The 24,337-nt window shown below is 35.8% G+C and overlaps 4 protein-coding genes and 1 long non-coding RNA gene across 5 annotated transcripts; 2 read left to right on the top strand and 3 right to left on the bottom strand.

Annotated features, from left to right (window-relative positions):
• Positions 1–970: 970 nt before the first annotated feature.
• LOC110821110 (putative N-acetyltransferase HLS1-like) lies at positions 971–3,857 on the top strand. The gene is made up of 3 exons (XM_022050841.2): positions 971–1,501; positions 1,792–1,922; positions 2,836–3,857. Exons 1-3 carry the CDS (start codon positions 1,292–1,294, stop codon positions 3,686–3,688), a joined length of 1,194 nt encoding a protein of 397 aa, XP_021906533.2. The 5' UTR covers positions 971–1,291; the 3' UTR covers positions 3,689–3,857.
• A 1,302-nt stretch (positions 3,858–5,159) lies between these two features.
• Positions 5,160–7,839, bottom strand: LOC110820992 (large ribosomal subunit protein uL4). The gene is made up of 2 exons (XM_022050641.2): positions 6,632–7,839; positions 5,160–5,529 (listed from the first exon to the last, which is right to left on the bottom strand). The coding sequence occupies exons 1-2, from the start codon at positions 7,736–7,738 to the stop codon at positions 5,416–5,418; spliced, it is 1,221 nt and encodes a 406-aa protein (XP_021906333.1). The 5' UTR covers positions 7,739–7,839; the 3' UTR covers positions 5,160–5,415.
• Positions 7,840–8,231: 392 nt separating this feature from the next.
• Positions 8,232–11,696, top strand: LOC110820994 (uncharacterized). Its single transcript, XR_002540990.2, has 2 exons — positions 8,232–8,411; positions 8,496–11,696. It is a non-coding gene; the product is annotated as an uncharacterized LOC110820994 (long non-coding RNA).
• On the bottom strand, positions 11,578–14,315 carry LOC110820993 (hydroxyproline-rich glycoprotein family protein). Its single transcript, XM_088220926.1, has 2 exons — positions 12,644–14,315; positions 11,578–12,411 (listed from the first exon to the last, which is right to left on the bottom strand). Exon 1 carries the CDS (start codon positions 13,956–13,958, stop codon positions 12,687–12,689), a length of 1,272 nt encoding a protein of 423 aa, XP_088077052.1. The 5' UTR covers positions 13,959–14,315; the 3' UTR covers positions 11,578–12,411; positions 12,644–12,686.
• A 5,429-nt stretch (positions 14,316–19,744) lies between these two features.
• LOC110821071 (large ribosomal subunit protein uL4-like) lies at positions 19,745–22,842 on the bottom strand. The gene is made up of 2 exons (XM_088220924.1): positions 21,684–22,842; positions 19,745–20,062 (listed from the first exon to the last, which is right to left on the bottom strand). The coding sequence occupies exons 1-2, from the start codon at positions 22,788–22,790 to the stop codon at positions 19,949–19,951; spliced, it is 1,221 nt and encodes a 406-aa protein (XP_088077050.1). The 5' UTR covers positions 22,791–22,842; the 3' UTR covers positions 19,745–19,948.
• Between the last annotated feature and the right edge of the window lie 1,495 nt (positions 22,843–24,337).

Below are 24,337 nucleotides of genomic sequence, written 5' to 3'. Positions count from 1 at the left end.
CCTTTCTGAAAAGACAAATGCTCCACATATTATATATATATATATATATATACACACACATATATATACATATAACATCAAAAGAAAAGGAAATTAAAAGGGAGAAAAGAAAAACCCTTTTGCATATATGTTAAAGGGTGAATCATCACCCTCATGAGACCATCCACATGTTCAGCAAAAAACATGGTGTTAAGGCATGGTTCTCACCACCTCCCCCAATAATTGGTGAAAAGAGAAGTAATATTTAATCTGTACTTCTTCTCCAACCCAAAAAATTTTAGGGTTTTTTTTTTTAAATCCTATTCTTAACTCAGCTTTAATCACACATGAAATGAGCACTTTAAATCATGAACACATGATCTACCAGACCCACAAATTAACAAAACCCATTTGGTTCATCACTTCCTTTTCCATCAAGATCCCCTTTAATTAATTCTTATAGTGCTTACATATAAACATATATATATATTTATGATGCATTCCCACTATAATATTTTCGCATGTACAATGCATTTCCCTCATTTTCTTTCAGCTTTTTTTTCTGGGTATATTCTAATATTTATATATATAGTGAGATAATGATGAATAATATCATATATATATATATATATATGAAGGCAACTATTGCTCCAAGTGGCTCCTGATAGGGAGTTTATTAAGTGTTGTATAATAATATATGTGTCATCATCACCATCATCATATAGTGATTATATCAGCTGATGATTAAATTGCATTTGCATATGATAAAAGATTTTATACCATTATTGTACCCATATTGTCTTATCTACTAACTAGTATTATATCAATATTAATCATTACCCAAACAACAGGAGAATCTACAATTGTATATGTTTATATATGTATATATATATATATATATTAAGTACTAGTGTGTGTGTGTGTGTGTGTGTGTGTGTGTGTGTGTATGTATCTGTGTGTAGTTATGGAAATTTATTAAAAATTTTGGGTTTGTATGTTTATATAGTTTTGTATATATATATAAAATATAGAATATTATATAAGGCTAATAAATTCAATTTAATTTGAGTAGAAAATAATTAATTATTTGGCTATCAAATGTCGGAAAGTCCCCCCGGAACCCCTGTAAAGTTGCCACATAAGCACATGCTGTCCTTATAAATAAGAGTGGTATAGTGATTATATAACTGTATGTAGTTTCACCTTAGCTTGTTTCAAAGCTAGCCAGCTTAAGTCTCTACACCACCGTCAAAACCTTCCTTTCTTTTCCTACCATATCTATATATATACATATACATACACATATATAAACATGTTGCAAAGGGTAGACGCCGCTGCCATGGAAGTAAAGGGGAGAAATTTGGTGATGGTTAGAGAGTATAATGAAGAGAAAGATAAGGAAGCAGTGGAGGAGATGGAGAGACAGTGCGAAATCGGGCAACAAGGCAAGTCTACGCTCGTTACTGATCTCATGGGCGATCCTATGTGTCGTATTCGTCATTCTTCTTTACATATTATGCTGGTAAAATTCTACGTTTTAATCACTTTCCACATTAATTCTATAATAAATCTTCTATTTTGTTCGTTTTGATACTTTTAATTATTATACTCGTGCACGTGCACGAATCTATTAACATAATGAAAAATATAAATCACACGTGTGTTTATCAATTAAAAAATGTGTTAATATATTATAAGTAAATTGCGGTCATCATAATTTTAAAAGTAATTAAAATATTTAACGTATACGGGTACGCATATTTATATGCGTAGAATTGTATGATGATCGATTCGTGTTCTGAGTTTGCACAGGTGGCGGAATACGGAGAAGAAGAAAATATTGTAGGGGTGGTAAGAGGGTGTGTGAAAACCGTGACAAGAGGGAATTCAATGTATGTGAAAGTGGCATATCTTCTGGGACTAAGAGTCTCTCCTCAACACAGGTTTTTTTTCTTCTTTATAATCTCCAGGGGTGTATTTGAAAATTACTTTTAATTTTCTGTCTCTTTGTATAATTAAATAAAATACTTTAACCGTTACTTCTTGAGAAAACGCGAAACGCACTGGTGTCGTGTCGTTTTGTGACCCCCTTTAAAACACCCGTTAATGGAGGCTTAATCACGTTTTCCTCCGCACCCTCAACTTCCACATCTTGCATTTCCAAGTGAGAACTTAAAATTAGAAAATTAATATTTTTTTTTTTGAAGCCATAATTAGATTCCCTTTCCTCTAATCAGGGAAAGCCAACTAGATTTAGCTTATAATTAATTATAATTAAGTCTTAATTTTATATAATTTGAATTTCCATATATTAATTCCAACTTCCCACTAGCTACATAATCTCTTCATATTTCCTTTTAATCTAACTATGAGTAGTATATAATCATACTGCCGATCCATATGCCCATCATTGATTTTTAATTACTAATTAATTAATTAATTACGGATTTGGATGCAAACCCAATATTTCTCTTCTTTTTTTTAATTTAATTTAATTTAATCTAATCTAATTTGATTTAAATATATACAAGATTCATGTGTGTGTGTGTGTGTGTGTGTGTGTATATATATATATAGTGCATAGTGTTAGTGATGTCTTTAAAATGCTCCATACTTTTTTCATTTAAAAACTTATTATTACATAAAGTGCTCTACATTTTGGCATCATCATCCAAGATCTAATCAACATTTCCTTTGTTAATCTCTAGGTAATTACCTCGAGCCAACCACGTTTATAAATTATTATTTTAATTCTGGAAAGTTAAAGGCAAAAACATTTTCTTAAACAAAAATTAATGCTAATTAATTAATTTATATTAATTTAATTATTATACTTTTGCAACATAAATAATGCAGGAATCTAGGGGCTGCCACAGAACTTGTGAAAAAAGTAGAAGAATGGTCCGAACAAAACGGTGCGGATTATGCATACATGGCCACCGACTGCAGCAACCACCCGTCGATCCATTTATTCACCACAAAATGCGCTTACCGCAAGTTTCGAACTCCGACGCTGCTGGTCCAACCGGTTCACGCTCACCGCAAGCGAGTCGACTCAGCCGTCGCAGTTGTCCGTCTCACTCCCAAACTCACTGAGTCAATATACCGCAGAGTTTTCGCCGACTCGGCCGAGTTCTTCCCCAAAGATATAGACAATGTGCTGGGCAGCCACCACAGCTTGGGCAGCTTCATGGCGCTGCCCAAAAAATGGTTGTCGAAGTGGGACCCGGATGACGTCAGCGTTCTTCCTCCGAGCTACGCGGTACTGAGCGTGTGGAGCATCAAGAAAGTGTTCAGGCTCCAATTAAAGGGCGCGTCTCGGATGACGCGCGGATTTTGCGCGGCTTCGAGGTGGGTGGATTCTCGACTGCCGTGGCTGAAGTTACCGTCGGTTCCCGACGTGTTTAACAAGTTTTGGGTGTACTTTTTGTACGGACTTCACATGGAAGGATCTTGTGCTTCGGGGCTCATGAAAAGTCTATGCAGCTTCGTTCATAATATGGGGATGGACGATGATGGGTGTAGGGCCATTGTGGCGGAGGTGGGCCCACGTGATCCGGTTCGTACGGTGATTCCTCATTGGAGGAAATTATCATTGGAGGAGGATCTTTGGTGTTTGAAGAAGCTGGGGGATGATGAGCCGTCTGATTGGACTAAATCACCATCGTCGAATTCTTCAGTGGTTTTTGTTGACCCTCGTGATATTTGATAGTCTTCAAAAATATATTTTTTTTTTATAGTTTATTTAAGAGTAGTTTTTAGATTTAGACTTTTACTTTAATGTATGTATAGTGGGAGGTAAAAATCTTGTTTAATTATTAGGTGAGGAAAAATTTTAGTATATAGAAGAATTAATATTATTTTAGATATTTTTATAATTGTTATTGTTGTTTTTTATTGTAAAGTTTTAGCTTATATACTAAAAGAATTTGATATGAAATTGAAATTATAAGCTTTTTATTATGACTCATATATGCAATACTTACAATCTACTATATGTATATATAAAGTTGAGTATGTGACTTGGATTATGCAATATCATTATTGTACTTGTGAATTTAATAAGTACTTCATTTAGTATCTATTATTTTTCGACTCTATCGTTTATGCTATTTTGAGTTCAATTGTGAATTGCATATGTTATCAATAGATTATATCATATTATATATATTTTTAATTAAAATTTGTATCATTATTAGTGTACGCCGGCCATTTAATTAATTAAATTTATAAATTACTTAAATAATAATTTAAAAATATTAATACATTAAGATGAATAGAAAATTTTATATTAAAAGTTGATTTAGTGATAAAATAAAAAGGGAAAATAGCAATAAAATCATTTCAATTATGTTTAATTATATATATAGTCGATGAAGTAGATTTTGATTTGAAATTAATCCCACAAATGTTGATTTCTATCCTTTTAGTTTTATTACATTCAACTTGTTAATGCTAACACAAAGATATATGTGACAAGACAAGCCAAGAATCCGTTTGCTCGTTTGAGCTCATCGAGTTTTAAAGTATATTCGAGTGTAATCCGACTCAATTACATACTACAATCACGGACAATTTGAGTTTTATTCCGCTATAATCCCTTGGATTAACAAGTTACTAAGATAAAATTGATAAAGATAGTGTATGTTAGTCAATTTCATAAACTGTGTAAGATCTAGAGATATCTCATTGTCATGATTTTCTCACAATTCCATTACTTGTATTCTGAGTGGTACCTCTTTGGGACTTTATATGTATAATAATACTTTTCTTTTATGTCAAAAAAAAAAATCACAATCCCATTAAAATTACACTCTTGAGCGACATAATAAAACATTGTAATTGCTATCAAATTGTAGCAGCATCATTCCCACCATATTTATTTATGAGATTAGATGCAGAAAATTGTTAATGGTTTTGGTGATTTAATGGTATGTGATATACATATTGGTAAAGAGGTGAGGCCAAAAACCCTATTCGTCATCACCACACTACTTCTCCCTCTCCTTCTATATATCTCCCTCCCTGTCTGTCTTTCTCTCTCTTTCCCCCTCCCTCCCCCTCTCTCTCCCTCCCTCTTTTTTTCTCCCTCTCTCTCTCTCTCTCTCTCACTATATATATATATATATATATATCATCCTATATCATCAAAAAGTATTCAATATGCAGACAACAAACAATTTCAGGAAACAAAAGTTGGGAGACTAACAATCACATTCAAAATACAAGCTGCTAAATTTGTTTAAAAGTCTGAGACCACTGGACTATCATCATAACAAGTCTTCAAGTAAAAACATCAATTCAGAATGTAATAACTCTATCGCAGACATATAATTTAATAACAGTCACAAAAAATCTAAGCTGCAAAATAGAAAAAAAAAAATTAGATAAAAAAGCAAGAAATTTTCTTACTCCGTACACTCGTGAACACAAAATTTACTGAGAGGCTCCCAACCATTTGGAGAAATTCTCAAACTCAGTGTAGTCACTGTCGCTGATCATAGTATTATACCAGGTTTTTCCAGCGGCCTTGATTGCAGCTGCCTCCTCCTGGAAGGAAATCAATGAACAAAATAAATTAACAGGAACAAATATATTAACCTACACAATTCATCACCCAGCATACAATTAAGTCATCACTCAAGTAAAAGCATGAGATACTAGAGTACAAGAATATGATCATAGGTACAAATTGAATGCACAATTGCATTACTCTTTCACAAAACAAATATTCACCAAATTAAAAACCATTCTTAAAAAGATATTTTTTCAAAGTAAAACTTTGAAAGAAACCCATTAAAGCTAACACAGTTTTTTTTAAAAAAAATAAAAAGTGTAAGGTATATATTGATATCGGAAACAAGGGGGTGGGTGACCACCCATTTACAAAAATTTACAAATCAATTAAAATGTCAATAAAATTTCCCAAATCCTCTATTGAATTAAAAGGATGACCCAGTAACTAAAACCCAAAGAGTTTGAAACCATATATTCTTAAGTAAATCAAAACCATCCACTCCTCGATCCCATCAAAAGCTTTTTTGTACCCCTCCTCCCACACAACCCAAAAGATGGTAAGTACTGAAATTTTTTTGTATTATGTTAAAGGTAACTGTTAAGACATGAAATCATCAGTACAAAACAGGGCAAACAATCAGTTCCTTAACATAACAAAAAGACATGAGATAATTCAAGCCCACCCCTCAAACAAAAGTACTAAATTGATATACATAACAATGTGATTATATAGATAGAAGTTCTTCATGCAAATCATAGCTACCCCTTCACTTAAAAAGATGCTTACTAAATCAAAACCATTCTTTAAAATATATTTATAGAATTCAAAAGAAATCCATTCAAGCTAAAAACTGAAACTTTTCCACGTTGCTATGCTCATCAAATACAAAAGCAAAAATCATTCAACCCCATCAACCGAAGAAATTGGATTAGCAACAGCCGAAACTAAATCAAGAGATAAACAATTTCAGTTCCCAAAACAAAAAAATAGAAACAATTTCAATATGCGAGACCAAACGTAAGGTCCAAATTAATATAACAATGACAGACTACAACATAATCCAGACATAGAATTCCTAGTGAGCAAAGTTATATAAAAAAGGAAAAGAAGACAGCTCAAAGTAAAGCGAGATACCTTGGTTACAGGCTTCCTCTTCTTGTCCAGCTTCTCCTTCTTAGACTTGACACGCTGGGCCTCGGCCAAAAGAGACATCCTCCTAGCTGTCTTGGCGTAAGGGTTGAGTTTGAGCATCACATTAAGGTTCTTCAGTGGGTTCTTCTTCATGGGTGCCCTCTTCACCTCCTTCTTGATCGGCTTGACTACAGACTGTACCTCGTCCGAGTTGATGATTCTTGACAAGTCAGCATTCACCATCTTAGAACGTGGCAGAACGTAACCCTTCTTGCTCTCCGATAGCTTCTCAAAGGTACCATAAATAGAATCCAGCTTCTCAAAAGCAGATTTCGTCCAGATGACGAACCTTCCCAAGTGCCCACCTGGAGCCAACTTCAGCAGATTCAACCTCTCCACATTCGCCACCTCCACTCCCGGGATGTTTCTGAAAGCCTTCACCAGCTTGGCACCTTCAGTACCATACACGATCAGAGGACCCTTGCGCGAGATATAACGACGGTTCCTCATCTTACCCTTTCCGGGACGAATGGCGTGGCTGTCCTTCGCCTTCTCAGCATCTGGGTATGCACCAATCTGCTTCAACACCTTGATAGCGGCCGAAGTCTTCTCAACCCCCTCCGCAGAATCGCTAATAACCAGAGGCATCTCCGGCACAGATTCAATCCGATGGCCGCGAGCCATCACCAACGAGGAGATCGCAGAGGCCGCAATCGCCGAAACAACTGCGTACCTCTTCTGATTCACATTGATTTTCCGATGCCACCGGCGCCAGATCTTCGTCGGAGCGAACATACGCCCACCACGGCACATGTTCCCGAACGCACCCTGTCCCGCGCGATGTGTACCGCCACCGGGAACACGGGGGATACGGGAAACGGCGCGACCCGTACCCCAGGACTCGGCCGAAGTCTGGTGACCGGCACGCTTCGACACCGCATAAGGCTGGCGGCTGTTCTTTGAGATATTAGCGTGAACGAAGTTGACGATATCTGGGCGGATGGAGGCTCTCATGACATCGGGAAGGGTTGCAGTGGCAGCTGAATCAGTAGCCATGTCACCCTCCAGGGGCTGGACGGTGACGAGAGGGCGGGATGCTGCCGCGGCCATTTTCTACCTCTCTTCTTCCTGGCTATCGAGAGGAAGAAATGCTGCCGGATAAATTTATACCCAGGGTTTCTTCAGAAGAAGAAGTATAGACCGAGGGGGAGAGATTAGGGTTTTGCTCTCTTCTTTTCTTAATTGCAAACATGACCTTCAATTTTAGCTATTTTTCAATTTAGTCCTAGCATTTAAAATTACTGCAAAACAGTCCCCGAATTTTCACTTTTTTTATTTTTCAAATCAGCTACTAATACTTTTTAATTAAATTAATTATGTCTTAAATAAACATATTTGACACGTTAACACCAGGAGTTAGTCATGTTATTAAAAAATATATATTAACATAATTATCATAAGAATTGAATTTTTATTAAAATTTTGTTGCAACAAAAAATAAGTTAAAACCAAATTTAAAGAAATAAAGAAAAAGGTTAGGGGATATTTTTGTAATTAAGCTGTTTGTTTTTTTTTTTGGTTCTGATTCTGGTGTTTTTGCTGAACAATTTAACTTAATCTACAGTCTGTGGGTTTCTTTTGCAGGAGATTCGGCGGGTTGATCGTTTCACGGGGATATCATCATCGGCGTGATCTTCGCCGCCTGTGACACCACCGCCAGTGTTTTAACTAGGATTCTAAAGAATTTGGGGGGGAAAACCCAATTGTTCTGCAAGCCGTGACTGTAAGTATATATACATACATATATATATATATATATTTGTAGATGATTTATGTTTAGCGGGAGTGAAGTTTGATGATTTTGCAGGAAGAACAAGAAGGCATGAAGAAGAGTAAAGATAAAGATGGTGAAGAGAAAGACAGGTTGCAGAAACACTTGGGTTTTCCCTCAGATACTTGACAATTCAAGTTGAAACACTTGCGGTGGTGTCACCAGCGGCGAAGATAACGCCGATTACGTTACCGACGTCGGTTAGTCCTTCTTTTATCCCCCATGAAAGATCCAAACAAGTCATTATGATCAAGCTTCATTTGATGCCTGGTAGAGAGGATTTGGGTCAAAATCTGAGCAACCTCTTTTCTTTCTTTCTTTTTTTCTTTAGCTTGATTAAATTTCGTCTTCACCAACCATTTTCTAGCCATTCACCACCATCACAATCAAGATCTTTTTATTCATGACTCCGTCTTTCAACCTTTCTGCTACCTGGGAGTCTCAAAATGAATAAGAACTACCGTTGTACAAAAGTATGATGACCTGTTTTCCTTCCATCAAACCCCTGATCTTTGCAGTCCCCCCCAGCTAATACTCCTTCAATGCCCTAAACGTATAATGTGGCTGTGCCTTCAGGCTCTTCTTCTGCCCGTATTACCTCCTCCGCCTCCTTTTCCTCGGGTTCTTCCGTACACTCTTCTAAGGCTACCACCAACCTTGTATCTACATTGGTGAACCGGAAAGTACGGTTTCCAACATTTAAGACAAGCATTGGTGGGTCGTTTTTTGGTCATTTGTGTGGGTAGAAGAGTTACAGTTGCATGGACAACCTGGTTATTCTTTTTTTATGGGTAGTGTTAGTGATGGTTTTTTCCACAGTGGGACATGGGGAAGAGAATAGTGTCTTGTTTTGGTGTGGAAGAAGGTTTGGGTGGAGAGATATAGGTGCTGACTGGTTTGGATTTCTGAGCTAGAGGTAATCTTTAGGCGGCTCTTTTGGAGTCCAAACATGGCTCGGACATATTGTTCTTGGAGGAGGGCCTGTTCAAAGGCTAGATTGAGGTTTTAATTAATCATGGGGCGAAGTTCTTCGTTTAACCCGCTATTGAGGCTTGAAATGCACTTTAGAATGGGGTTGTCTCTTAACATTTGGGACCTTAAAAATTTTCCAAATGCTCTTTATACTCCACCACCGAGACTTCTTGAGTGAGTTTATTAAACTCCTCGACCAGGTCAGTAGGTTCCCCAAAACTTTGGTATAGTTCTTCCACAAAATCGTCTCAACATTAGAGCTCATTGTGAGTAAGCCAACCTTGAACAGAGCGGCCAATGTTCCTTTACAACACCATGCACCTGAAAAAACTTTGGGCAGCATCTAGCCCAACCTTCTAGATTGTCCCCCTTCGAAAATGGGAACTTCTACCCTTGAAAATAGAATTTAAATTATCCCTCAGGGGATCAGAGACCATTACTACAACTTCCTACCTCCCTTTGTCTCGACGGAAAGATTTCCAGTAGTGTGCGGTTGGTGGCAGTAGGAGAAGTTACCCAGGCTTCTGGCATTGTTTGTTTGGCCAATCTGTCCACCAGCTCTGACAAGCTCTCAGTTCTTGCTTCAAGTTCCGCTTGGCTCTGGAGCTGTTTTTCTTTCAGTTGTTGCCACATGCCGAAACTAGAGTTGAGCCTGGGTTTTGTCACTCTGACTCATGGATGTCATCAGTGATTCATTGCGTAGTTTCACAACCCTCTGTCATAAACTCCTTAAACTTTTGGTCGTAGCCTCTCGTGGAGTCTTCCATGTGCTGAAGGTATTTGTTATCATTCTTTGTGGCCTTACCACGAGCCACAACTGCCTGGGAGATAAGGGTATCCTCAGAATTGGAGAGCTCTGATACTAAGTTGTAAAGAGCCTTGGACTTAGACATAGACAATAGAGAGAATTTTGAGAGAGAGAGAGAGAGAGAGAGAGTACATAATCCAAAGAGGAGGACATAATCCAAAGAGGAGGCAGATAAATCAAGGAGATTTTATAAAAGATTTGAGTAGGGTATAGAAGAGTAGAAGAAACTAAGAGAAATAGAATTTCCAGAATAATCCTTTCTGGATAATGAAGGATTTCGTTCAAAAATCATGCATAAATTTCCATTCTATTTCTTGACAGTACTGTCCTATTTCTACTACCAATTTGCAGAAAACAGTACACAGTATAGAATATTTCTGAAATTAAGGACATAACTGTAAGGGGAAAGTGGATATGTAACTAATCTCGTATTTAGGCTAATGACTACTACTATGGCATATCTTCAAGGGGTTTTCCATTGGGAGGTGGTCGCCTCCGGTAAACCTTCATTGGTTTCACTAGTGGGGGGTTCTGCATCTGCAACCTTGTAGGGAAGGTTGGTCCTAACAATAAGTTGGAAGATTGTTTCGGGCCAAAGGGTGAGTTTTTGGTCAGACAAATGGCATGGAAATGGAATTCTTGAACAAAGTCTTCCACCAATTTTCTCCGTAGCAAGGAACAAAGAAGCAACAGTTGAATAGTCTTGTTCATATGACAGGGCTAACGGATCTTGGATGGTCGAATTGGTTAGAAACATAAACGATGGGGAATAATGAATTTTTGGGCACGCAGAAAGACCAAATGAAGCATCGGATGAGCCATTTAGAAACCTAGTTCAAAAGCGGTTCTTTTAGTAAAATCCTATTATCTCTATTCCACAAAGGCCGAAAGAGTTGAGGTGAACTTTCCATGGAAACTGATTTGGGAAATCAAAGCTTCACCTAGAGTAGAGTAGCCTTTTCTTGCATGGGAGTGAAGTTATATCTAAACTCTGGAGCATCTCAAAGAAAAAAAAAAGAAAAGAAAAAGTTTTGGTTAACAGATGTTATTTGTGTTAAGAAAGATGCGAAGACAGGAAACTATCCTCTATGGTGTCCTTCGGCTTATGGGCTTTGATGAACTGTGCTATTTTGCCACTTGTAGACCTTGGATGTTAGCAACTCCACAAGTGGCGAAATAACATCTTATGCCAAGGTGTAATAGAAAAGGAAGAAGAATTCTGAAATGAATAATTAATTATATATGCATTAAAAGTATTCTAGTTGTAGGAATATTATGTAAGAATTATGTAGTTTTATGCATGAAGTAGAAGCATTTAGTAGTCAGGGAACAAGGGGATTAGACAAGAAGATCGTTAATAATTTCTGGAAATAACTACCAGAGTAACTAGTCTCTCATTGTAATAAAACAGACTAGTGTCTTTTCTGACAGATTACAAATAAAGAATTAATTTACAAGCTTTGAGTACTTCCTTACTAAAGACATCATTAGATTCTCTTTCAACAAGCCCTTAAAATTACATTAAAGATAAGTAAAAGAAGAAAAACTCGTAAACATTCTCGAACTCCTTATTTCTATGTTCTTCGCCTCATAACAAGATCAATCGGTTGGAATCTTAATGGATTCTACTTATCAAAGAACCACTAACAATGGAGAAATCAATCACCTTCCTCATAATCACCCCAAAATCAAAACAAAGACTCAAATTGCTTGCCAGATAAAGAACATGAACATCACCTAAAATATCCTTTAAGAATTAGATAAAATTCTACTGTTTGGGAGGAATCCACAACTATTTGCAAATGAATTTCCTTCCTTCTAAGTAGAAGTATTCATTAATTTTGTTTCTTTCATATTATACTTCTACCTCTAACTAAATAGCATGAATAGCACTTTTTATCCCACTGTTTAAGTGAAAGGATCATTCAGATAAATCATGGAAACCCACTGCAAACACTTCACTTTTTGATGCTTCTGTTGAGAGATACCAAACCATAGAAACCCATCTGCTCAAAACATGGCAATATGATCTTTGGTTCCTTTAGTTATTCAGTATCAAAGTTAGGAATACCAAGAAAATGATAGTAGTCAATGATATTGTCTGCTTGTGCTATTGTAAAAGTTACAAAATGATCCAAAATGGTGCAAACATCATCAGTATCTCACACTTTCCTGTCAAAAATCAAGAGAATTATATTAACAAAACCTCATTTATATTATTTCTTTTCAAAGGAATGAGAAATAACGCTATATACTCTGCATGATTGCACGATTAACTCCACTAAAGTCGCAATAAAACTGAAAAACCTTTATGCATAGTCATCAGAATAAAATCGGAACATCACATGAAAGAAAAAGTTTTTTCCCCAACAAATAAGTACTTGTAATGTGAAAGAACACTCACCTTAAATCCTTTTAGCATATCATCATCTCAAATCATCCCTTAATCAATCGTCATCGTCCGAGCTTCCATCATCACTGCTGTAATCACTACTGTCATCATCTGGATCCAAAATATCCAGTTGGACATGCCTAACCTGTATTGTCTCAGGTTGCCTATGCAGCCCTTGAGGTGGAACAGGCTGTAATGGCGGATGTTCCTCAATCCTAGGCACAGGAAGCGACTCCAACGGGGGCAAGGTAACTGGGTCTCCAGGCTTCCATCCAGGTGGAGGCACAATGGGCAAATTGCTTGGCAGTTCCACTGGCATTCCAGGTTTCCAGCCTGTTGGAACCGTGATATTTGGAGGAAGCAGACCCTGAATGGCCGCCAAATTCACAAGCGGATTGGCATCTGTAGGCAGTGCAGGCGGTAGTGGAGGTTCAATGATGGCCTCAATCGTTTTCTCCTTACCCTCCACCATTGTAGGCAAACCAACATCGAGATCAGCAAAGTTATACAACTGAGAAGCCCGCATTTGCTCTTCTTGAGGAGCAGGTGGCATTGCCCCACGCAGTGGTGCCTGTCCAGCACCAAATTCTGGAGGTGCAAAGGTGGTGTAACTAATCCTATGAGCATAAGACAAAATATCAGATAAACTCAACTGAGAAGAAACGGTTGTGCTACAAGAAGACTCATCTTCATCTTCATCTTTCCTCTCCTCTCCACACGATTTCGCTCTCTTCGGTCTCCGATAGTCGGAGTAATCATCGACCAGAATGTCAAGTACCCGCTCAGCATCCTTAAGCTTGTTGGCGAACGCGAGGAGAGCTGAGTCTTTGGACTTGATTTCGCGGGCGATCTTCTGACAGGCGTCTTGGAGATCGAGGATCTCTACGAGTTCAGCGACAGCTTCGAAGAGCTGAGTCTGGAGGGAATTGAAGAGGGAGAGGATTTCCTTGGTGGAGGACGAGGAATCAAGAGGTAGAGGCGGGAGAGACGAGGCCTGTGATGAGAGGAAAGTAGGGAAGGAGCCGCGAAAAGCGGAGAGCCAGAGGAAACGATTCGGGGAAACCTCGAAGAGCTTGGAGGCCAACGCAGCCATCTGCAGGAGAAGAGATTGGGCTCTGGGAAGCGGTGGAAGAAGAGAAAGCAGAGTATACGACGTCGTAGTGGGGGTGGAAAGATTTGATAACTGCTGCTGCTGCTGTGGGGGTTGAGATTGCTGGGACGAGGAGGAAGAGGAGAATTTGGTAGGGTTAGGATTTTGAAGAGAAGGTGAATTAGGGTTTGTTAAACCCAACCTTGCTGGCGATTGCACAATCTGATGTTGCAGCATTTCTTCTTCTTCTTCTTCTTCTTTTTATTATTATTATTTTGGCTTCTTTTTTCAATGAGATCTGATCAGATGGAATCGGAGCAAGTGCATGACAACAAAGAGCTGCAACCCTAGAACCTTAGGACGAAGACGGAAATGAATCCATTTCACTTCAGCGACTTATCAGAATCTTTTTCTGCAGAGAATTCACCGGAAGAAGTGAACTGATCTAGAGCAAAGATGGAATAACACATCGGATCAGTTCGCTTCATGCGCTGAATGCTGTAAAATCATAAGAGAAATTATTTTGAGAAACGGAATCTCTAATCATTCATCCTTTGGGCGAAGAGAAGAGGGGCCTAAACAGATATGCAAATTTAATCGCTATTAAATGTTTATTTCGCCTATAAATATAAATTCAAATGTATGTTCTTTATTATGATTAAATTATTAACTTGACTAATCCTTGGATTATTGGGTTTTAAGTTAATCTATTTTAGTTTTCAATTACATGAGTGCAAGAGAAATATACTATAACAGACATAAAAATTTAAAAAAAAATGTATATATTAAAAATTTTAAGTGCTGAAGCGAAATAAAAATTCCGATTAATATTTCTTACACAATAACCAAAACGTATTAAACGTATGAAAGGGTATGGGCGCCAAAACACATAAGGTCTCCATATCCTATCCGATATGAGAGACCACGTTTTCAGTAGGGTTCCTTACGGACCCGATCCGTCCACCATCTCCCAGGATATCTAATTAGTTTGTTGACATCATCCATTTATCAATTTACATACATTTTTCCATTTTTCTTAGTCTCAATTATCCAATCAAACATAACAACGTAAACCGGTAATGAACACCAAACAAGACAACAACGGGTTCACAATAATTCAAAACAAAATAAACGAAACCGTGATTCATGCATACGAAACCATAGAATAAACATATCAAATATCATACTGCATTTAAAACTGTAAAATAGATCAAACAACAACTGACCGAAAAATACATTAGATTCGGACTCCATTAGTAACCTTAATTAATTATACAAAATTCATTAAATACCGTTTATTCATTTATTGAGCTTTAATGCCGCGATAGGAAATAAGGTGAGAAATCCTTACTTGTTTTGAAATTTGAAATCGGGTTCTCACTGCGCCTACAGGCAGTCCCTAGATTCCCTGAATTTTTTTCCAGAAACTGAAACACATTTCCGGTACCTGCACATGTCCCCAAAAAAACCCCAAATCAGACCCAGGGCTCTTTCGGCCAATATCAAAATTCCGGCACGGCGGCTCTGCCATGCTCCGTCGATGGTCCCGCCGTCCACGGCGGCGATCTGCCTCGGGTTGGCCCTTTTTGGCCAAATTCGGCCAAACTCATATCGATTCCTGCGATAAAACACCCCTAGGGCCCTCGGTGGGCCAAAAAATCACGAAAAACCGAGACTTACCAGCGGCGGAGCTCTCGGGTACGGCGGCTTCTCTGGCGCGAGTCGTGATTTGATGTTTTGCTCCGGTCAACCTGTAGAGAAAAGGACAATGATCACAGTAATGTAAAAATTACATCAAACGGGAATCAGGAAGGGCCTCATCGGAGGTAAAAACCAAGAGAAGCCGCGGCGGCACCGCTGGACTTCGGCGGTGTTTTTCGACCGATTGGCCGATGGTTTGACTCCGATTTGGCCACAGGTAGATTCAGCATCGAAAAACGAGCCCATTGGAGAAATTTTACCTCGTCTGGTAGTCAGAAAATTCTCTGGTGCGGCGGTGAGTGGCGGCGGTCGGCTCCTCCGGTGACTGGATCGTCTTCTCCGGCGAGGGTACTAGCGGCTAGGGTTTGGGATTGAGTGTGGGTGAGGTTATTTATAACTCTCCTTTTAATCTCAGTCGTCCATCACGATTTAATCTGTACCGTCCGATCGCGATTAAAATAGAAATAAATCTAGACCGTCCATCGCAATGCGATCTTGGCTATCCGTGCGTGATTCAATCTAGGCCATCCGCACGCGTGAGATCTGGGCCGTCTGTGCGCGCAGGAACGGATCTGGGCCGTCCGATCGCGCGCACGCGGATTGCTCACGTGGCCCCGTCCTGCGTGGCTTCCCGCGTCAGTGTTCCTTCCACACGGCGTGTGCTGGTTGGCTGGGGCTACTGACCGGGCTGCTGACGTGGCACATCTTTTCTAAATTACGTTTTGACCTCCGATTTTTTATTTTCTTTTCAAAAACACCCCCAAAATCTAAATTTTCACCCATTTTTCATAAGATCATTTTCAATTAATTCCCAAAAATAATTTTACCTATTTTTATAATTATTATTATTTTTATCTCCATTAAATAAAATTAAATTAAATTACAACTTTATAAAAGTTTTTGGGTTGTTACATATACAAAATAGATTTACATGTTAATTACACATATTAATGTTCTTGTTATGTTATGGCTGACTGAAATTTAAGTTTTATTTTCATGGTTAATTCTAAATTTTTAAATATCATATCTTTTTGTTTTAAAAAGAAGAACAAATTTTGGTTTTAGAAAAGGAAAATGAAGGATTTTCCCCCTCCCCCCAGAGAGAATTTTTCTTTTAGAAAAGTAATTTTTTATATTCACTATTAAAAAATTAAATTTTTATTTTTAAAATAATTTTTTTTAATTTTTTTTAAAAAAAATATTAAAAATTACAGTTTAAATAATTTTATAAGTTAAATGATTGAATTACAAATTAAATGAATCTTTTTTTTTCATTTATTATTATATATAATAAGGTAGAGACAAAATAAATAATTTAATTAAATATATATATGATAATGATAACTATTTTATTTGAATTGATATGTTAATGTAGTTGTATATTAAGTCAAATTACCAATTTGTCTACATCTTATTGTTTGTAATATTGAAGAAAAAAAAAATACTCATTTAACTTAGTAATTAAATTATTTAACTTTATAAATTATTTAAACTATAATTTTTAATAAAATTTTTTTCTTAAAATATTAAAAAATAAATCTATTGTGAAGAATAAAAAATTATTTTTTATAGTTAATATAAAAATTAATTTAAAATTATAATTTTTTATTTACAATTATTAAAAAATTATATATTATATAATATTTATTATTATTATTTTTATGACAAATAAATTTTATTAGAAACAATTTTTAATTTTGATAATTTTTAAATAATTAAATAATTACGTGTATTCAATCAACTTATTTATTTCAATCATACTCTTAATAATACGTACCTGATCAATATAAATTATTTAACTTTTCACCAATTTGTTTGGAGTTGAATTTTATTCGATATTTAATTAATTATTTATTTATTTATAAGTTATTTATTTTAAATGATTAATATTCATAAAATAATTATATTAAAACATAAGATAAATTTAAATTTATACATGAAATTTTATATTTATTATAATTTAATTTATAATTTTTTATTATAAATTAATTTTCAATATTTTTTATTTATTTTTAATAAATAAATAAATAATAACTAATCATATTTAACTATTTTTAAAAATTACTTAAATATTATTATTAATTAATTAAAATATATTCAATTAATAAACTCAGGAGAAGAAGATAAGAAGAGAAGAAAAGAAGAAAAAAAGTATGATGGGTGGTTGAGAATAAAAATGAAGTCTAAAATAACATTTTTTTAAAAGAATAAAATGAAAATTAATAAAATTTAATGAAGATATAATCGGAACAAAGATACAAACCCGTCAAAAACTACCGAATCAGTGATTTTAAAAATTTGCCCAAATTTTGGTTTTTGGATACCATTAAACACTATAAACTAATCATACAATCAACAAACAAACAGAATTTTATCATCCCACCACGATATCCTACATTAACAAACCACAAAATAACATCATCCAAACTGAAGGTAAATGTGTTTTTGAAAAAGAGAAAATATGATTCTTTGTAGAAACTTTTTACATACTGAATTAAAGATTTATACATAAAATTAAAGTCATTTTAAATGGTTTTTGAGCACAAAATGAAATATATATTCCACTATCTTCATGTTTATTTTAATTTAAAAATTATTTGTAGATTGAAGTAGTGAATTCAAAGCAAGATTATCTCAAATGAAGAGTTGGAAATAGTCTATTTGAAAACAAATTCAAATATAGATGTCATGTTGAAATAATGCTATATATACATGAATTGCACATAAGCAAGAAAGTTATAGTTGTAGCTTAGTTTAAATGGCATGAGAGATGATCATGAACAGAAGCCAACATGAGGAAGGGAAACTGGTAAAATCATAACTAGGGTTTGATCTGCCTCAAGTGGATAACATTAATAGATGATCATCACCATCCTATGTCTGCATTACAATATATGTAATATAGAGAATAACCATTAATCAAAGTTCAGACATGGAGAATTTTCTTAGAGCATATGAGATGTTATGGTGTATTCTATGTTGAGAACTTACTCTGCCGCTACAAGACCTAATAGAAAAACCTAATAAGGTTATTAGGACCTAAAGGCAAAGTTGCATATGATGCAATGGGTAAAAGTTATCCACCTATAACTTCAAATTGGCTTGTTATTCCATCATAAGGTCAATATGAAAGAATATCTTGATCTAATGAAGCTAAATAGCTTGTTCAAGATCAATATGTAATATATGCAGAATACTGATTCAAACTCTACTAGTTGATTGTGTAATGAGAAAGTAGTTCTCACCCAACTTGGTCTTTCTTGAATCAGAATCTTCCCAAGGGAGTCGTTAGTCACTTAGTTGAGGTGATTGAAATCTAGTTCCTTAGTGGGAGTTCATAAGGAATTCTGATTACTTAGTAGAAGTGATGAAAGACTACTAGACTCCTCATTCTACCAATTCCTAGATTCTACAGAGGTCTAGAAGCTTAAGAAACTTCAATAACAAAGGTCTGGAAGCTTAAGAAAACTTCAATAAGCTTGTTCGTTGCTGAACATGCCTTGTTAAAGTTCGTTGTTGCATTGACACCAAATGTAGTATGGGCACGGGGAAGAACCAAAAGGTGTTAACAAGACATGATACCAACAGTGCAGTATAAAGTTGACTTATAAATACAAAGAAAGAGATTGAATTAATGATGCAACCACATTATGGAAAAATAAAGCAATGAGTTGCTACACTAATTATATCAACACATAGATATAGCAATCTGTTACTACATAAGAAGTGAATTTATGATTGTTCATGAGATGTGAGCCACGAGCAATTGATCATTCACATCTCTGAAACCATAACTTATCTATGTTAAACATCTTAAATGACAATGTATCCTATCTCGTAAAGATTATCTAAGTCTGAATAAAAGTGCCTCAGGAATTTGCATAAGATTATAAAATACCAAGTAAACTTTTGGCATCAAGAATTAGGTCACATCAATGAGATTAAGATTAGCAAAATTGCATAAGAATGGGTGTTGAACCCATTTAATTATGAATCATATGCAGAATGCAGATTACCAAAATGTCCACAACTCCATTTAAAGGAGATGGAGAAAAGGCATTGGTTTCTTGGACTTGGTCTTGATAATTTATACCAAAGGTGGAAAGTGGAGTATTAAAACTTCATGATTAGATCAAGAACGAAGATACTAAATCCAAGAGTCTTTAGACTGCAAGTAAGAGAATAGGATTTTCTTATTCTGCACTCCTAAATGAAAAAGTCTAAGGGAATTAAGAATATCGAAAAGAAAGAATCACACCTTATTAGCTTATGGCGCGATACATGTCCTCTAGACAGATGATAGATAGATCGCTGGAGAAGGATTGAACAAACAAACAACAATCTTAAAACAATATGAAAAAACCACATTCAAGACGAAAGAAAGCTGCTAACTTTGTTTCAATCTGATAACTCAAATGCATAACTTGATAATGTCACCAGAAACCTAAACTGCAAAATCCAAAATGAGACGGAAAACAAACAAGAAACTTTCCAACTCCTTAACACGAAAAGATAAACAACGTCTATTACTGAGAGACTCCCAACCATTTGGAGAAATTCTCAAACTCAGTGTAGTCACTGTCACTGAGCATAGTTTTATGCCAGTTCTTTCCGGCAGCCTTGATTGCAGCTGCTTCCTCCTGGAAGAAAAAAAAAACACAAAAATATATTAACAGGAACAAATATATTAACCTACACCATTCACTATCGGGCATACAATTAGGCCAAACAAGTAAATAACATGAGATACTGGAGTACAACAATATGATTATTTTTTGAAATAACAATATGATTATAGGTACAAGTTAAACACAAAGCTGCATTAATCTTTCACCAAAACAAATATTTACCAAATTGAAACCATTCTCAAAAATACATTTCGAACTAAAGCAAGATTCAAAAGAAACCCACTAAACGTTTGCAATGAAACTTTTTGTATTCATTACAGATAATGTTAAAGCATAAAATTCATCCCTAGAAAACAGTGTAAAACAATCAGTTCTTTAACACAACAAAAAGATATAAGATAATTCAACCCCGAAAAAGAAGATAGGAAATTGAATGGCATAATAATATGATTATATAGGTACAAGTTACTCATGCAAAATGGAACTAATCCTTCACGAAACAAATACTCAATAAATTGAAACCATTCTTTAAAGTACATTTCCAAAGTTCAAGAGAATCCAATCAAGCTAGACACTGAAACTTTTTTGTATTAAATAGAGATGCTTTCAAAGCATGGAACCATTCTCAAAAATACGTTTCGAACTAAAGCAATATCTCAAAAGAAACCCACTAAACCTTTGCAATGAAACTTTTTGTATTCATTACAGATAATGTTAAAGCATAAAATTCATCCCTAGAAAACAGTGTAAAACAATCAGTTCTTTAACACAACAAAAAGATATAAGATAATTCAACCCCGAAAAAGAAGATAGGAAATTGAATGGCATAATAATATGATTATATAGGTACAAGTTACTCATGCAAAATGGAACTAATCCTTCACAAAACAAATACTCAATAAATTGAAACCATTCTTTAAAGTACATTTCCAAAGTTCAAGAGAATCCAATCAAGCTAGACACTGAAACTTTTTTGTATTAAATAGAGATGCTTTCAAAGCATGGAACCATTCTCAAAAATACATTTCGAACTAAAGCAATATCTCAAAAGAAACCCACTAAACCTTTGCAATGAAACTTTTTGTATTCATTACAGATAATGTTAAAGCATAAAATTCATCCCTAGAAAACAGTGTAAAACAATCAGTTCTTTAACACAACAAAAAGATATAAGATAATTCAACCCCGAAAAAGAAGATAGGAAATTGAATGGCATAATAATATGATTATATAGGTACAAGTTACTCATGCAAAATGGAACTAATCCTTCACGAAACAAATACTCAATAAATTGAAACCATTCTTTAAAGTACATTTCCAAAGTTCAAGAGAATCCAATCAAGCTAGACACTGAAACTTTTTTTGTTAAATAGAGATGCTTTCAAAGCATGGAACCATGTTCTGATATTCATCAACAGAAGACAGGGTGATAACAAAAAGCCATAAGATAATTCAGCCCCTCAACTGAAGAAATTGGCTTGGCAACAGGCAGAACTAAATCAAGAGATAAAGAATTCAGAGAGGAAGACCAAGCTTACTATCCACACTAATAAAACAATGACAAATAACCATATAATCATGACATATGGAATTCCCAGCGAGCAAACTAATATAAGAAATGAAAGCGAGATACCTTGGTTATAGGCTTCCTCTTCTTCTCCAGCTTCTCCGTCTTAGATTTGACACGCTGGGCCTCGGCCAAAAGAGCCATCCTCCTAGCTGTCTTGGCGTAAGGGTTGAGTTTCAGCATCACATTGAGGTTCTTCAGTGGGTTCTTCTTCATGGGTGCCCTCTTCACCTCCTTCTTGATCGGCTTCACTACTGACTGTACCTCGTCTGAGTTGATGATTCTTGACAAATCAGCATTCACCATCTTAGAACGTGGCAGCACGTAACCTTTCTTGCTCTCAGATGGCTTCTCAAACGTACCATATATAGAATCCAGCTTCTCAAATGCAGATTTCGTCCAGATCACGAACCTTCCCAAGTGTCCTCCAGGAGCTAATTTCAACAGATTCAACCTCTCCACATTCGCCACCTCCACACCCGGAATGTTCCTAAAAGCCTTCACCAGCTTGGCACCCTCAGTACCATACACGATCAATGGACCCTTTCGCGAGATATATCTCCGGTTCCTCATCTTACCCTTTCCCGGACGAATGGCGTGGCTATCCTTCGCCTTCTCAGCATCTGGATATGCACCAATCTGCTTCAACACCTTGATAGCGGCAGAAGTCTTCTCAACCCCCTCTGCAGAATCACTAATTACCAGAGGCATCTCCGGCACAGATTCAATCCGATGGCCGCGAGCCATCACCAATGAGGAGATCGCAGAAGCCGCAATCGCCGAAACAACTGCGTACCTCTTCTGATTCACATTGATTTTCCGGTGCCATCTGCGCCAGATCTTCGTCGGCGCGAACATACGCCCACCACGACACATGTTCCCGAACGCACCCTGCCCCGCGCGGTGTGTACCGCCACCGGGAACACGGGGAATACGAGAAACGGCGCGACCCGTACCCCAGGACTCGGCCGAAGTCTGGTGGCCGGCACGCTTCGAAACCGCATAAGGCTGGCGGCTGTTCTTTGAGATATTAGCGTGAACGAAATTCACGATATCTGGGCGGATGGAGGCTTTCATGACATCGGGAAGGGTTACAGTGGCAGCTGAATCAGTAGCCATGTCACCTTCCAAGGGCTGGACGGTGACAAGAGGGCGGGATGCTGCGGCGGCCATCCTTCTGGTTTTCTTCTTCTTCCTGGGTTTTAGAGAAGAAGAAATGTGAAGCACTAGGGTATAAATTGTATCGGCCTAGGGTTCTTGTTTTTCATTTTTTATTAATTGCAAACATGGTCTTGAACTTATGCCTTTTTCTCAATTTTGTCAAGTTTTTAAAAATTCATGCAATTAAGTTGCTAATTTTTTATTTTTTTTAAATAAGCATATTTTAATAAGCCTCTTTAGTTAACCATCATGTCATAAAAAATTAACGATATGGTTATAAATTAAATTTACGAAGACTAAATAGTAATAATTAAAAAATTATACTCCAAGTTAAAAATAATTAAAAATTAATGATATTTTTCACGTAAATTATTTTTGAATTCTTACCGTAAACTTTTATGTTTAACTCATTTGAATGATTAGATTTTCTTTTAGTCCAAATTAATTTTAGATTATAATTATAGAATTTAATAATTAAATTTATTTATATTAGTGAATAATATATTTATAAAATAATAAATTATGATGTTTTAATTATATTTAAATTTGTGAATCAAGTATTATATATAATACTACTTATCGATCAATAATACATCTATAATATAATAAATCTTATGGCTTCAACTGAATTTATAAATCAAGTATTTTCATATGTTCATTATTAATTAATCGCATATTTATAAAATAATAAATTTTATAATTTTAATAAAATTTAAATTTGTAACTTTATATTATATTGTTAGTAGTTTAAAATAAATTTGACTATTTGAGAAGTCAAACACATATTTGGAACATTAATTATTATAAAGAGGTTAAATATATAATTGCTCTTTGCTATTTAGAACTATTCAAATAAACTCTTTCAATTTATTTTTCAGATTAATCCTCGTATATTTCAAAATTTATTTGAAAAGTTCACTCACCGTTAAAACTATTTAACACTGTTAATTTGTGTTTACGTGGAAGCTAACCTGGCAATACTCTATTTTGTATGCCACGCGGACAACAAAAAAATATATTATATTCCCTTGTTTGCCCTTTTACTCGTTTCTTTCTTCCATAGTCTTCAACATCTCATGGCACCAGGAAAGCAACGAACTTCATCCTTCTATCTACCCTCTTCCATATGCAACACAAAAACACACTGTAGCCTACGTGATTTCACAGACGGCTTCTTATTCGTCAACGTTGGTCCAAGCGTCATCATTACTTCTCACGGAGAATCAATTTTGTGGGTCGTCGATGAGAGAGCCTGAAACAGACATGATTACGATGAAAGGGTGAGCAAATTTAACGATAAATAAAAACTAGCTGTTATTAATTAGATTTTCTAAGTTTTCATGTTTAATTTTTGTCTGGTGTTGCAAACGGAAGAGGGCAGACGGAATGATGAAGCTCGACGACATGGTTTCCGAGTACCGTGGCTGTGTGTTGCAGAATAAAAGAAAGAAGAAGACGACAGAGAAGAGAATGTAACAGATATAATCCCACAAAGTAAATTTTTACACGGATATAAAATAACAGCGTTAAATAAATTTAATGGCGTGTAAAAATTAATT

Source organism: Carica papaya, chromosome 5 (genome assembly GCF_054855325.1).
Source record: "Carica papaya isolate Zhongbai chromosome 5, ASM5485532v1, whole genome shotgun sequence".
Classification (NCBI taxonomy): Eukaryota; Viridiplantae; Streptophyta; class Magnoliopsida; order Brassicales; family Caricaceae; genus Carica; species Carica papaya.
Note: the sequence above shows the minus strand (reverse complement) of the source record. Positions and strands in the feature narration are given on the sequence as shown.